This window comes from Trachemys scripta, chromosome 5 (genome assembly GCF_013100865.1).
Source record: "Trachemys scripta elegans isolate TJP31775 chromosome 5, CAS_Tse_1.0, whole genome shotgun sequence".
NCBI lineage: Eukaryota > Metazoa > Chordata > Testudines > Emydidae > Trachemys > Trachemys scripta.
In genome coordinates this window covers 9,532,892-9,546,203 of record NC_048302.1, presented here as the reverse complement: position 1 = coordinate 9,546,203, position 13,312 = coordinate 9,532,892, and the positions used below count along the sequence as shown (strand labels likewise).

Below are 13,312 nucleotides of genomic sequence, written 5' to 3'. Positions count from 1 at the left end.
TTTCCTTGGCCTATAAGGGAACTACTCATGGACGCTGTCTGAGCGCCCCTCTGCTGTCTGAGAGCCTCTCCCTCCATTGATCCAAAATACCCCATATCTGTTAACCTTAAGGACAGGCTGCAAGTCCCATGTATTTAGGCTGAGGCTCGGGGGTCTGTGAAGGGATTGGAGGTATGTATGGGGCAGTTTAATTTTATGCTCATATTCTTCATGTGAGTGTTGTTACCTGGCACGGCATCTTGAGCCTAGGATAACACATTCCTTATGTCTGTCGAAATATAAATAAATGTTAAAATTTGTGTGTTTAGGTCCTAACACAGAGTGAACTGGAATATAGTTTTCTGCTTTGGGATGTTTGTGGTGAAATGTAGACCTACACCTATTGTCCTACACTTGGACTCTTCACTCTTTCATTGGTTGACTTAAATGAGCAGAAAGAACCACCCTTGCTTTTTTTTTTTTTTAAGGAATGGCGTTTCTGAAGTTCATACACATGTTTGGGGGTAGATTTTTGAACACAGTAGAATATAATCTTTTAATCTTGAATAATTAGTAATTCCGTTTCTTTATGGGGGAAAGCAAATGCCTGTAGAATATACCTTGTGTGAATGTAGTAAATGTGTAAACAAAAACTGTGCTATTCTTAAGTTTAATACTAATTTTCAAATATCTGGCCATTAGGAAAGGACAATCAGCATCACAGTTCCCACAGCGATATGCTTCAGATGAATGGCATTCAGCCGGAAGAAATCAGCAAATTGCGACAGGAGATAGAAGAATTGAAAAATAAGCATGAAGTGTTACAGGGACAGCTGAGAGAAAAGGATTCTGTGATTGAAAACATGGTAAGAAGTGACTGCTTCGGAAGGGCTTTCAGCTCACAGTTGCAGAGCTACTTAAAAATATTACCTTCATGAGGCTAGCAATTCTTCGCTACAGCCCTGTCAACACTAGAAAGACAATGGTTTGTTATAACCAGTTAACCTCTGATTACAGCCAACATGGCTTGAGTTGTCTGCACAGAGCTTTCCTGCCTCAAACTGGGGGTGAGAGTTTGTGTATCCAAACCTACCACACTGCCAAATGGTTTGTATCCGTGCACTCAAGGGAAAAATCTAGCCAGTTACTCTGTACTAATTCAACAGTGGAGATAATGCCCCAAGGACATGCAGGCAGTGTGGTACCAACAGAATGTGGGCATCCTTCTGGACAGAGGGCTGGATGGAAGGAGTGGAGGACCCACTAAACTGGTTACACAGATAAGGAGGACCTAACCGTTCTAAGAAAAGTATGAACTGGTTACATGGAGACTAGGTGACATGTGGTCTTATATGGAGCAGATCCAGCCGCATAAAATTTGCCACTATTTGTGCTAATGTAGATACCATTCTGGCTACTGGCCTGCGTGTGACATGCTGCCCTGGTTGGCAGGGCAGTGTTGGCTGTCTCCCTGATCTCATAAGGACAGCAGGGATTCGGACTCTCGAAAGTCTCAAAAGAAACCAAACCCCTCCCCTCCAGCCCACTTGTGCCCCAGTTCTGAAGGAGGGGGAAGACGCACCTGGTGATAATCTCATTAGTACAAATGCTATTGTGGATCCAGAGAGACAATCCACCTCTAATTCCATCAGCTAGTGCAGAGAATGAACAGTCTCTCGAGTTGTCCTGGAAACCTCCCACCCAGTCTGACAGTGGCAAGATCACCCTTCCAGTGTTGTTAGGTGTATTCCAGCCAAACTCACCTGGATAAATCCCTCCTCTGGTCCTTCCAGGTAATCTCCAGGTATCAGGAATATATCCAAGAATTAAACTTAAGCAGAAGGGCTCCCGTTTAGTATCCAATATCAAATTGGTCCTTTGATCCACCTGATACCAGAAACTCTTGATACGAGGCACTCCCAAAACATACGAGCTAATGTACTTCCCTTGGTGCTACATTTCCAACAGCGGTCAGCATTGATAAGGCCTGTTACCATTAGCCTATGTGGGGACCAATATATTCAAAAAAGTGTCTTTTGGTGAATAAGATGTAGTCTCAGGTCTATAGTTGTTTTTTAACATTAGATTGTAATACTCTATATCTCAGAATAGCACCTTGGGATCCCCGTGTTCACCACTGTGATATGATTGTGATGCGCGGTATGATACTCACCTACCCTTATGATATGATATGGGCACAGCGGTCCCACAGTTCCAGGTTGTACCCCGGGACACCTTATCACAGATCTAATTGTATTCCATTGGGTTGGAGGTAGTTGTATATCCAAATTTCTATTCCAAGCAACTCTCAAATTATCAATCTTTGGCAGTTTTGGGGGGCCAGAAAATGGTAAAAGGCTACCACTGGCCGAGTAATTATTTTGGAGGAAACTTCCTGGATTTAAAGGTTCTGGAGCTCCCAGTGCCTTTGGGCCAGATGCATTTGTAAGTAAATTCTTTTAACTGGAGATATTTCCGTGCTCCAGAGCAGGGCAAGCAAAATTCTTGCTAAAAATCTACAAATGGTTTAAATTTATCAGTTTCCATGAGCTGCGACATGGGCATAATTCCTCTGTCCATCCAATCCCTCCTCATCAAGGTTTTGCCGCTGGTTTTAAGGATACGAATTCTCCATAGGACAGCCTCTGCATAGAAGAATGAATGGAAGCAGAACTTTCTAGCCAAGGTTGACCAAGCTTGCCTCACAACCGTTATTGGGGGAGCTCTGTAGCCATCAAATCTACAATAATTTGATCCTACAATGCCTGAAAGGGGGAGGTGGTTTACCAGTTCTCATTCAATCTGAATCCAAGATAGGGTCTGTATAGGGCCTAATAGCCACAAAGGTGCCTGGTTTAACAAAAAGGAAATATGATCATTTCCACGCTGGGAAAACGGAATCGTCCCAGAAATAGGGGGAGCTGTAATTTCTTCAGGGCCAGTCTAGGTTTCTTACCTACGCCCCAGAGGAATGTTCTGAAAATATTATTGAATTTCTTAAAATAAGTTTGAGGACTAGAACTAGAGACCCCCCTCAGGACATACAAAATTCTGGGAAGGATGTTCATTTTCTGTGTATTAATTTTACCCCACAAACTGAGGGTTAACAAACTCCATCTCCACAATTTGTTAGCCCTTTGGGCAATAATTGGTTCTATATTTATCTTAGGGATATCTAAATATTTCATTTAAGAATGCCATTAAAAATCCCAGTCTGATAAAAGACCTTTGTGGGCGTGTTTGTTAATGTCTAAGATTTCTGATTTACCCCCAACTAATTGTCCTGAGAGGAGTCCAAAATTAATAATAGTGGATAGAAGGTTAGGAATGCTGACCTTGGGCTTAGCTACAAACACAAGAGCATCATCCGCGTAGAGGATACTTTTTGTGCTCTGTTTGGCCCACCTTGCTACCATGAATATGCTGATTTGCTCGGATAGCGATGGCTAAAGGTTCTAGAGGTAAATCAAACAGAAGAGGAGAAAGGGGCAGCCCTGCTGCATACCAGTGGGTAATGGAAAAGGGACAGAAACAATACCATTGGTAACTACCCCGGAAGCTGGATTAGTGTATAAAAGCTTAATGCGCGCCATACATTGTTTATCAAATAAAAATTTTGCTAACACCTGAAAAAGATAGTCCCAGGCTATGTGGTCAAAGGCCCTTTCGGCATCTAAAGAAATGACAGCAAAGGGTTCTTTAGAATCTCTCAAAGCGGAAATAATATCCATTAGTTGACGCAAATTATCTGAGCCATAAAGAACACTTATCTGATTTGTTTGTGTAATAAATTCACAATGTGTGTGAGAACCTTTTTCCAGTCGCACAGCAAGAGCTTTAGCTAAAATCTTAGCGTCACAATTGATTAAAGAAATTGGCCTGTAATTACTACTTAGTCCAAGGTCTTTCCCAGGTTTAGGAATAACTGAAATCACATCTTTTCCTAGAGTAGGTGGGAGAGTCTGCTTTTTCTTGGCCTCATTGAACATATTCAGTAAGCTAGGTGTTAAAGTTTCAGAGAGCTTTTTGTAAAATTCATTTGGGAACTTGTCTGCGCCAGGAATCTGAGACCAGGTTTGACCAATATGGAGGAGGGAGATGCTAAGGTGTACAAGACATTTAAAGAAAATGTATTTTAAAGATTTCAGATTATCCCAGAGACCAATGGAATAAAGTACAGAAACCTCAGAATGTTTGATAATATTATGTTGAATCTGTACATAAAATGTCATTTCTGAGAAAATGGATAACGGGGTGCGGGTTGAAGGTGATTATGGAAAACGGTTTGATCTGACAGCCCAGGAACAGTGGTTAGGGGTATTACAGATGAGGTAAAGGCAGCATGTGACTAAAAAAAAAACCCACAGTCTTAGAGGCTGCAGAAACTGCTAATCTGTTGAATCAACGGACCATGGGAGGGTGCAAATCGCAGGGGAAGGGAAATCCCCGTCTCACCCAGGTTAAGCGGGTAGAGGGGATTGGAAATAAACCTAACTGCAACTTTGAATTAAAAAGGAAAAAAGCCAAGGGAGCCTAGGGCTTAAAACCCTTTCTGAAAAGGAAAGGCCAGTGATCTGCCATCGCTGCGGGTGGGGCTCCCGGCCATATAGAACTAAATTGGCCCAAATGGGCGGTAAATGAATGCCACTGTCATTGCTCCAGAGGCAGTGGTGGAGCAGGAGGACATCCTAGGGAATGATATAGGGGTGGGTTTGAGGAGGGGAGTGAAGAATGTATTATAAATGCCGTGTGACTCCATGTTAAGGCTGATTGAGAGCCTGAGGAGTTCACCCGTGATAACTGGTCGGTGAGATCGAAGTATAGAACACACAACCAATTTAGGGTTTGTGCCTGGCTTCCTAACAGTCTGCCCTGAGGTTAGAACTCGCGCTCTTAAGTCACTGTAGGCAGCCAGGGTAGCAGAGTGGTATTTCTAGTAGTCGTGATCCACCTTCCTTAGAGGACACTGCTTGCCCAAGTCCATGAGTGGGCATGTGCAGAGACCACTCAAAGAACTAATGCATGTCACTTGGTGGTAACCACATTTGAGATGCACATTGCACATCCTACCCACTCTCTCTCTCCTCCGAGTGCCAGTCATCCAGCTGGGCTTTGGGGAGGCGGCTGCGGAAGGAAAGGAGGAGGTTGGTATGCTTTCACACTGTGTGTGGATCAGTGAGGGGCAGAGGGCCTTATGATGGGTACTACTTACTAGAGGTTTCCACAGATGCAGGCTGTGCTGTCACTGTATCCACCGTGGGTGTGAAAGTGTGAGATCTGTCTCAAAGAATTCCTCTAGATACACGTGAGGAACCCTTTTAGCTGTGAGATAACACTTAATAAATCTAGTTTCATGGTTGCTTTTTCTCGTGTTGCAGAAGTCTTTGCAGTCAGAAACAGGAACAACTGAGCAATCCTCACAGATAACTGCTGGATTGGAGCATGCTAATGAACTACATAGGGTGAGTTCTTGATGCTTTGACAGTTCAAACTTCCTTTGTTTGTAACTTGGGAGTAATTGTGTGCGGTCATCCATTGGGCAAGGCTGCCTGTTATGGCTAGTAGTAACAGAGGATGGGGAGATGGTTGTAAGCTAAGTTTCCATTGACTGGTAAGATTGGTTCTGAAGTGTGTGACTTTATGAGCTGCTCTTAGTAATCCTAGAGCATCGAGACCATAAATCCTGAAAAGAATCAGAATAACTTGTGTTGAGGTGAATTAAGGCATTGGAGAAACTTGCACAGAAATTCTGAAGATGCCTGACTGCCTATTTGCAGTTGCATAACAGAAAACATCACTTAAATCCCGATATGCATTATAAATATAGAGTGTTCTGAGCCCTTTCCACCGGGGAAAAGAGCACCTATATTAGGAAATGACCGAATGAAGAAATCTGCGATGCCTAAAAGTATCCCACTATTAATTTTATCCCATTAGAAAGCACATTAATAGGTACAAGTCTTGGATTGAGAAATGCTTTATCTAAGGTGACTTGCATTGGAAGGTTTCTGCAACGTAAATTAAGATGCCTGTAGAATTGCCAGCAGCCGGGAGAGTTATGAAGATGTGTTCTGATAAGCTTAAAAAAAATGTAACAAGTCTCAAATAGATGACTAAGAAGTTTTGCACTCCATACAAACATTTGGCTACTTAAAAATTCCATGAGGTTATTACTGGTGCTGGGGTGGTACTCTTGAGGACTCTGTCAGCACGCCTAGAGGAGTGGTATTGGTGGACAAATATGCCTCTCACGAGGGGTGCTGGAACAATTTGTATAGTGAGGGTGGTGAGAGCCATTGAACCAAACTGTGCATATGATGGAAACCACTTCAAGCCAGGGGGTGCAGCAGCACCCCTAGTTCCACCACCTACACTTCTCACTCCTCACATAACCAGCTTGAAATAACGTGGTACATAATTTGTAGCTTTTACTTCCGAAGAGAAATTGAACTTTTGTCCTTACTTAACCGTCACTGTTCAAAGCAGCTGTATTCTGTTGGGTGTTTTTGACACAGGAACTAGAAGCCTTGAGGATCCAGATACAGTCACAGTCTTCGGACATCTCTAAACTTCAGTCTGAGAAACAGGAGCTGCTACAACAAATGGTAATTCAGTAGGACTCTTGCAGCCTTTCCTGATCCCGGCCCTATTGATTAAACTGTAGAAAAATGTTTTTCACTCTTTTCACTTTGTCGTCATTCATAACAATAAGGGCCTGTTCAGAACCAAGCCCTACTGCTGGGGAAAAGCACAAGTACTAAGCTGAAATATTTTAAAGGTTTAATATTGAGTTTTAGGACAATATAGCACCACCTTCATCAAGCCTAAAGCATCAGTAAAGCAGATAGAGTAGAATAGTGTAATGATGAACTGCCCACTCCTGGGGCACAGGTAGACTGTTTCTGGCATCATATCCATACTGGTCTGATCTGGTGTAAATCCTCAGTTGTCAAACCCCTTTTGTTAAACACACTTCCTTTATTTCTTGTCTCTTAACATCACATAGGTGCAGATTATTAAATATCTATCAACATTCTGTTCTAAATATATGTCTCACACAGTAACCCAAAATCCTTTTAAACTGATAGATTTTTACTTCTCTTGCTAAAACTCTTAATTGGTACCTCCTTATCTGTCTGTTTTTAGCCGTCACTATCTTCCTCCTTACTCAGTCCAGCTGTCTTTTCCTTGCTTTCCTGTATTCCCTCATTTCTGACAACAGCTGTCTCACTCTTACGTATCTGCTTCTTGTGGCCTTGGAGTTACGGGTTGGCTAGTTCTGCTCAGTCAATATCCATCCTCTCTAATCGGTTTTCCTAGGGAGGTTTGCATGTGGCTGGTAAATCACACATTTGTCGGGTTTGCTTTGCCCTGTTATCTACACAGTCCAAGAATCCACTGTAGATAAGACACAAACCAACTTTCTGATTTTTTTACAACCTTTGAAAGCTGTGTCAACAAGACACGTGCAGAAAGCAGAAAAGTTCCCTTTTACATGTTCTTAAGACTGTTGATTATACACACACGCAAATACACACACACACTTCTCTAACATTATTTAATATACATTTATCTGACACAATTCATTATATATTTCTTTACACTACCTTGATGTAACTCCACGAACTTCAGTGAAATGCTGAGTCCGTATTTTCCTCTCATTTCAGTCAATATACTGATGAGATAAATACCAGTCAGTTATCAGTTGATACCTAATAAGAGCTGGAGGAATATGCTTTCACAGAACCAGTGCATGTGTTACACCATTGCACACTTGTATCATTTAAGAAGCCAGGGGAAAGTGGTGTAATATTTTAAACTCATACTGTACATAACAAGGTCAGAAAAAGTGTCATCAGTGTGTTTATTCCTGAATCTGTTGCCTGTACCATACGACACTTAAGTGTGGTTTAATGGATGTAATCTTGTTACACAATTGAGTGGGCAATAATTATTTAAAATGTGTAAGAAAAGTGGACATGTAATTATGAATGAGATTTAAAAAGACTAGCAGGCACAACAGTGTAATACTTACATTTAACTGGCAATTCGTTGGCTTTGGAAAAAGTAATTACATTGGCTTGGTCATCATATAGGGCTTCACCAGCAAATCTTCTACATGTGAAACTGCCAAAACTCCAGGAGAGTTGGGAGGTTTTACAGATTGGGGCCACTGTTCCCACTTTGCCTGCCCTGCTGTTGTATTAACCATGTAGTTACTTAGAACTTTAAGAGATGAATTTTAGACCCTGAGTTTAGAGATCACACTGATATACAAGAATCTATCATTGTCTGTAGTTTCATGGCAAAGCTTATACAGTTACTGTAAGGGAAGCATTAACCAGACAATTTACAACTAAAGGAACTGCATCATATGATATCCAGTACCTGGGCACAACATAGGTGTCCACTTAAACGGCTTTCTTATGCTTCTGCAGTAATCGGGTCTGGAGGTGGCTTGTGATAGTTGGCTTCCTCAAGGAAGAATCTGCTTTCAGGCAGTTCTTCGCCTTACTAGTGTCTGTTACTTCTGCCATTGTAAGGAGTAATAGAAGAGTCATTTATGGGAGTAACCAAACTGGGGCTTATTTAAATTTGTTGGGAGAGAAGCTGGATGTTTGGGAATTTTAAACCGTCTCCTCAGCAACCAAAATCCCAGCTGCTCTAGTTCATCTCACTCAACATTTGTTCATTCTGCACAGTGGTGACCGTGGCAGTGTACTGCCCATTACAGCTCTCCCTGTACACATCTGACCTGACAGCATCAGCACCATACAGGAGTTTTAAGAACATAAGAACGGCCATACTGGGTCAGAGCAATGGTCTGTCTAGCCCAGTATCCTGTCTTCTGACAGTGGTCAATGCCTGATGCCCCAGAGGGAATTAACAGAACAGGGAATCATTGAGTGATTAGGTGTTGTTATCCTTTGTTTCCCCCAGTAACAGCTTTTCTTTTCTCTCCTCCCAAGAGAGACATACATATGGGAAAAGCTCAGAACTGAAAAACTCCTGTCAACAATGCCTGCTCTTCCTAGCGCCCTGGCTAGCGCCTGGTGCCAGAAACAAAATGGCTGCCTGGCCTGTCTGCTCTGTGGGATGTGCTTATGGAATGCCAACCAGCCTGCATCTCAGAAGCCCTTATCGTGGCTGTACAGAAACCTGTTGCTGTTTTAAGTGCTATCATATGCAAGTTTCCATTTGTGAGCTGTCCATTGTCTGACAGTGTATAGAGCCCCTCAGAGCAGGACCTGTCTTTGATTTTGTCTGAGCACACACAGTTCCGGCACGTTGGCTATATGGTGGGAAGAAGTCTACAATTGGATGAGTGAAAATTACATTGACCACTGTGTGTATGATTGAAACACTAACTGTTCCTGGTATTGAATATCTATTCCACAGACTACAGCTTCAGTTCCTGCTCTGGGCGACAGCGTTGCTGTAATAGCAACAAAGAACAGTGAATTGGAGGGCAGATTGTTGCAAGAGATAAAAGAATTGAAGGTTGGTCATTGGTGAAACACAAAACCTGAAATACCTGCATACACAGTTTTCAGTTATGGTCACAATTTCGTGAAGTGCTTCAGTATTAAAAGTGACCTGCAAGGGTGGGGAAGACTTTTGGGGGTGCTTCGAGTTTTTGGGAATTGACTTTCTTTTACTATATCAAAAAATCTTAATTTTTTTCCTGTTGAGTTTTAACATTAGAAATCCGGCTCTTGTCTGCCCTGACAGATTTGGTCTGGAGAGCTTGAGAAGTGATCTCAAGAGTCAAAATGAAAGTTAAACAATTGAGGATAGGAAAGGCATTTTTAGTTGATGTTAAATACATGTTAAGAAAACGGGAGTTTTAAACTTCAGTGATGGGCGGAGAGCAAGCGTTTATTGAAGATTTAACGCTCTTGGGCCTCTAATGTTTGAGCACTAACCTTGTCTGCTTAAAATGTTTCTTCTGAGGCAATCAGAAAAATTGGGGTAGATGGGGCTTGGTGCTCCTGAACTTTCTAGAATAAAATGGTGCGTGCGTACCTGTCAAGTCTTCTTTAAATATCATAAAGCAAAACCAAACTTGAAAGTGTCGTCCAGGTCACCTGTAAGCTGTGTTAAACGGCCGGGGTTGTAGTTGTAATAGCAGTCCTGCCTGGATTGCCTTGGAGATTGCAGCCAGGACTTGAGTGTGACTCGTAAACGCTAGATGCACCTTTGACCCCTTTCTCTAGTCTCCAGAGTTCACCACCCCCACCCCCCAGGTATGAAGCCTCGTGTCTTTACCTCGTTGGGGTGGAATCCTGCAATTCTCCCGCTCAGACTGGGTACTGGGCCATGGTACGTTGTGTACCAACCGTGATTAACGCGGCAGGTCCAACTTGGTTCAGCTATCTGCAGTTCTTCCTTTTGGGAGTTGTGACCAGTGGTGAGTTCTGTGACCCAAGCAGCCTTCTTAAAACAAAGTATTATTTAATCTCCACTCTCTGGACCTGAAAACGTGGGCTCCTGCTGCTTTAGCTAAAGGACCAGCTCTTAGCTTGAAGGCAGTAGCAGATTCATAAACCCCTACACATGACCTGACCGCTAACAAGGGACAGACACCGCAAGTGTGGGGGTTGTAGAATTGAAGCTCCAGGCAAGTAGAGGCAGGAATGTTGAGCTGTCACGAATGGTCGCTTGAGTGACTTGAATGAACTGACTGCGTGGGATGTTAGTGACTTTCCTATTTTTGTGACTGTTGCCAGAGTGAAGTTAAAGCGCTTTCTGAGGAAAAAGCATTGCTAAAGCAGCATCTGGACTCAAGCAACAGTACAGCTGCCGTCTTGCAAGATGAGAAGAGCAAACTCCAACAAGAAGTGGCAGAATCGAAAAAAGAACAGGACGACCTCCTGGTACTTCTCGCCGATCAGGATCAGAAAATATTTGCACTAAAGAACAAGCTCAAGGAACTTGGGCAACCGGTAAGATAAGTGTTCAGTGAAGTAAGTTACAACATCCAGGGCTTGGAGTGAGCTGTTACCGAGGGCCCAATAGCTACTCCCTTTGCCTACAGTCGCTCCCAGTGTCCACATTGTATAGGCTAGTGGTTGTGGAAGCAGACAGAAGAGTTGGCTGAACTTACAGACGTATCCCCTATTTGCCATAAGTAAAGCAGGTGCACAGCTTAGGGATGCAGTTAGATCGTGGGCTAAACTGGGTATCAACTGGGCCAAAAGTAGGTGTTTATGCCTCCCATATGCACTTGGTACAATGAACATGTGACCATCTCTCCATGCAGGGACCTTGCCACAACCCTGCCTGCCTGTTTCACCTTGAGGTTTGCTGGCTGTATTGCATTCTCCATAGAGCTACCACCCTGGGACCATTAAAAAGCTACAGCTCAGAAAGCTGCAGCCTGCTTATTAAGTGGAGTAGAAGTGCCCTGCATTTGGCACTGGCTTCCAGCGATCTTACATGTGGAATTTAATGAGTTGGTTTTAACATACGTAGCCCAGTGGCTTCGGACCTGATTGCTTGTCACATCGCCACAGTTATAAACAGGGACACTCTCAGCTTTGAAACTCGCGCTCTTCTTGGTCCTCCAGAGCCTGGATTTTGTTACCCATCTGGAGACATTGCAAGGCCCATCTTTTTGTCTTCTCCTCACAAGCATGTTCTATAACGGGTCGGTATTGATTTTTACTGGCACGCTTCTGCCAGCCGGGGTCCCGGCTGCCGGCCCCGCTCAGCCTGCTGCCTGACTGGGTGAACGGAATCCTAGGCTGGCAGTGGGCTGAGCAGGGCCAACGGCCAGGACCCCGGCTGGCAGGAGCCGGCAGCAAGAACTCCAGACCGTCAGCTCGCTCAGCCGGCCGCCAGTCTGGGGTTCTGGCCCCGCTCAGCCAGCTGCCGGTGTAGGGTTCTGGCCGCTGGCCCCCTGCCAGCCGGACTCCCGGCTGCCGGCCCTGCTCAGCCCGCTGCCGGCCTGAATAGACGGAACCCCTGGGCCGGCGGACGGAACCCTGGGCCGGCAGTGGGGATGAGCCGCTCAGCCTGTTGCATGTCTGGGGTTCCATCCGGCGGCCCCCCACCAGCTGGGGTCCCTGCCGCTGGCCCCACTCAGCCCACTGCATGGAGGAAGACTTACCCCAGGGCACAGGAAATAAGTGACAACTCTGAGAAGTTCTGTGTCCAGATCTCTGGCTTTCACTCCAGACAACAGTTTTCCTCTTCCCAGGATGGAGTCAAATAAAACCCGCTGATCTCTGGAGTTGATATCTTAGCTTTGATGTCGGGAGCAGTGTGGTGATCCATGATGGTTGGTGCCTAGAAGTTGAAATATTGATATAAATGCAATTTGTATGGTAATTTTAGGTTTGCTTTAGGCTTGTTTTTCATTACTTTGAAATTGGTTTGATCTCTGGCTCACACTTCTCTCAAATGTTGCTTGTCTCAAAAGAAATCCCTGATTTTTATTTCAGGTGGAAGATGAGGATGATATTGAATCTGGAGACCAAGCTGATGAAGATGAAGAAGAGGATGGGGAAGAGGAAGACTAATAGTGCTTTAGTGTCACCGTGAGAAAATTAGAGGTTGCATTGTAATACAAAATTAAACTAATGCTGTTGACCTACAACGTAAAACATCCACTTACGGAAGCAAATGGGGAAATAATGTTCTGGTTTTCTGAAGTGAAGTGTTTGGAAACCATCATAGGTGAAACAAAAATCACTGTTAAGTTAAACAAAAGTATCCCAACTTCTAACCGTTTAGAAGCCGCTTTAGACACTGGTTAAAGCATGAGGGTGACAATGCTACTGCCTTAGTTCATTGTCGTTTACAGAAGTTCTGTGCATTTGTCTATCATTTTAATGTTTCTTTGGAACTCTAAGGTGATTAAATACATATGTATTTGGTTTAACATCTGTTGAATGGAATCATTGCTTCTACATTCAGCATGGAGCTAATCAGAACTCATAGGTTCCTTTAAAATAAGTGGCTATGTTGGAGGGGGGAGGGGGAGCGGGTGAGTTGGGGATTGTACACACCCAGTAGCTTCCGGTTCAAGTGTACTAAAACAAATGGAACTGAACAGTGTTGTGTGCCTTGACGCCTGAAATGGCTACACCACAGTCTGTACCTCAGCGAAGAAACCCAAGGAAACTGCACCATTATGCTAACAATGAGGAGGGAATTGCATAGAAACTTGCAGCAATATGGTAGCATTTCTAAGCCGAACTTCTCAATATTTTTAAAAAAACAACCAACCACCACTCATCCAAAAGATTAAATGTGCTACCAGATCATCATAAATGATTCCGTTGTATTCTTGAGTAAAGAAATGAAAATACAACTGATTTATGTAATT

The 13,312-nt window shown here is 43.6% G+C and overlaps 1 protein-coding gene across 3 annotated transcripts in view; it reads left to right on the top strand.

Moving 5' to 3' along the window:
• The window catches only part of USO1 (USO1 vesicle transport factor), a gene marked incomplete at its 5' end in the record, with an annotated part of 54,863 nt that extends 41,998 nt beyond the window's left edge, over window positions 1-12,865 (top strand). For 2 of the 3 annotated variants that reach the window (XR_004645815.1, XR_004645814.1), the window contains 5 exon segments: window positions 682-845; window positions 5,358-5,441; window positions 6,495-9,480; window positions 10,710-10,925; window positions 12,426-12,865. Coding sequence is in view for 1 of the 3 variants with exons in the window: in XM_034771201.1 (XP_034627092.1) it covers window positions 682-845; window positions 5,358-5,441; window positions 6,495-6,584; window positions 9,379-9,480; window positions 10,710-10,925; window positions 12,426-12,503 (734 nt within the window). 3 annotated transcript variants of the gene reach the window in all.
• Between the last annotated feature and the right edge of the window lie 447 nt (window positions 12,866-13,312).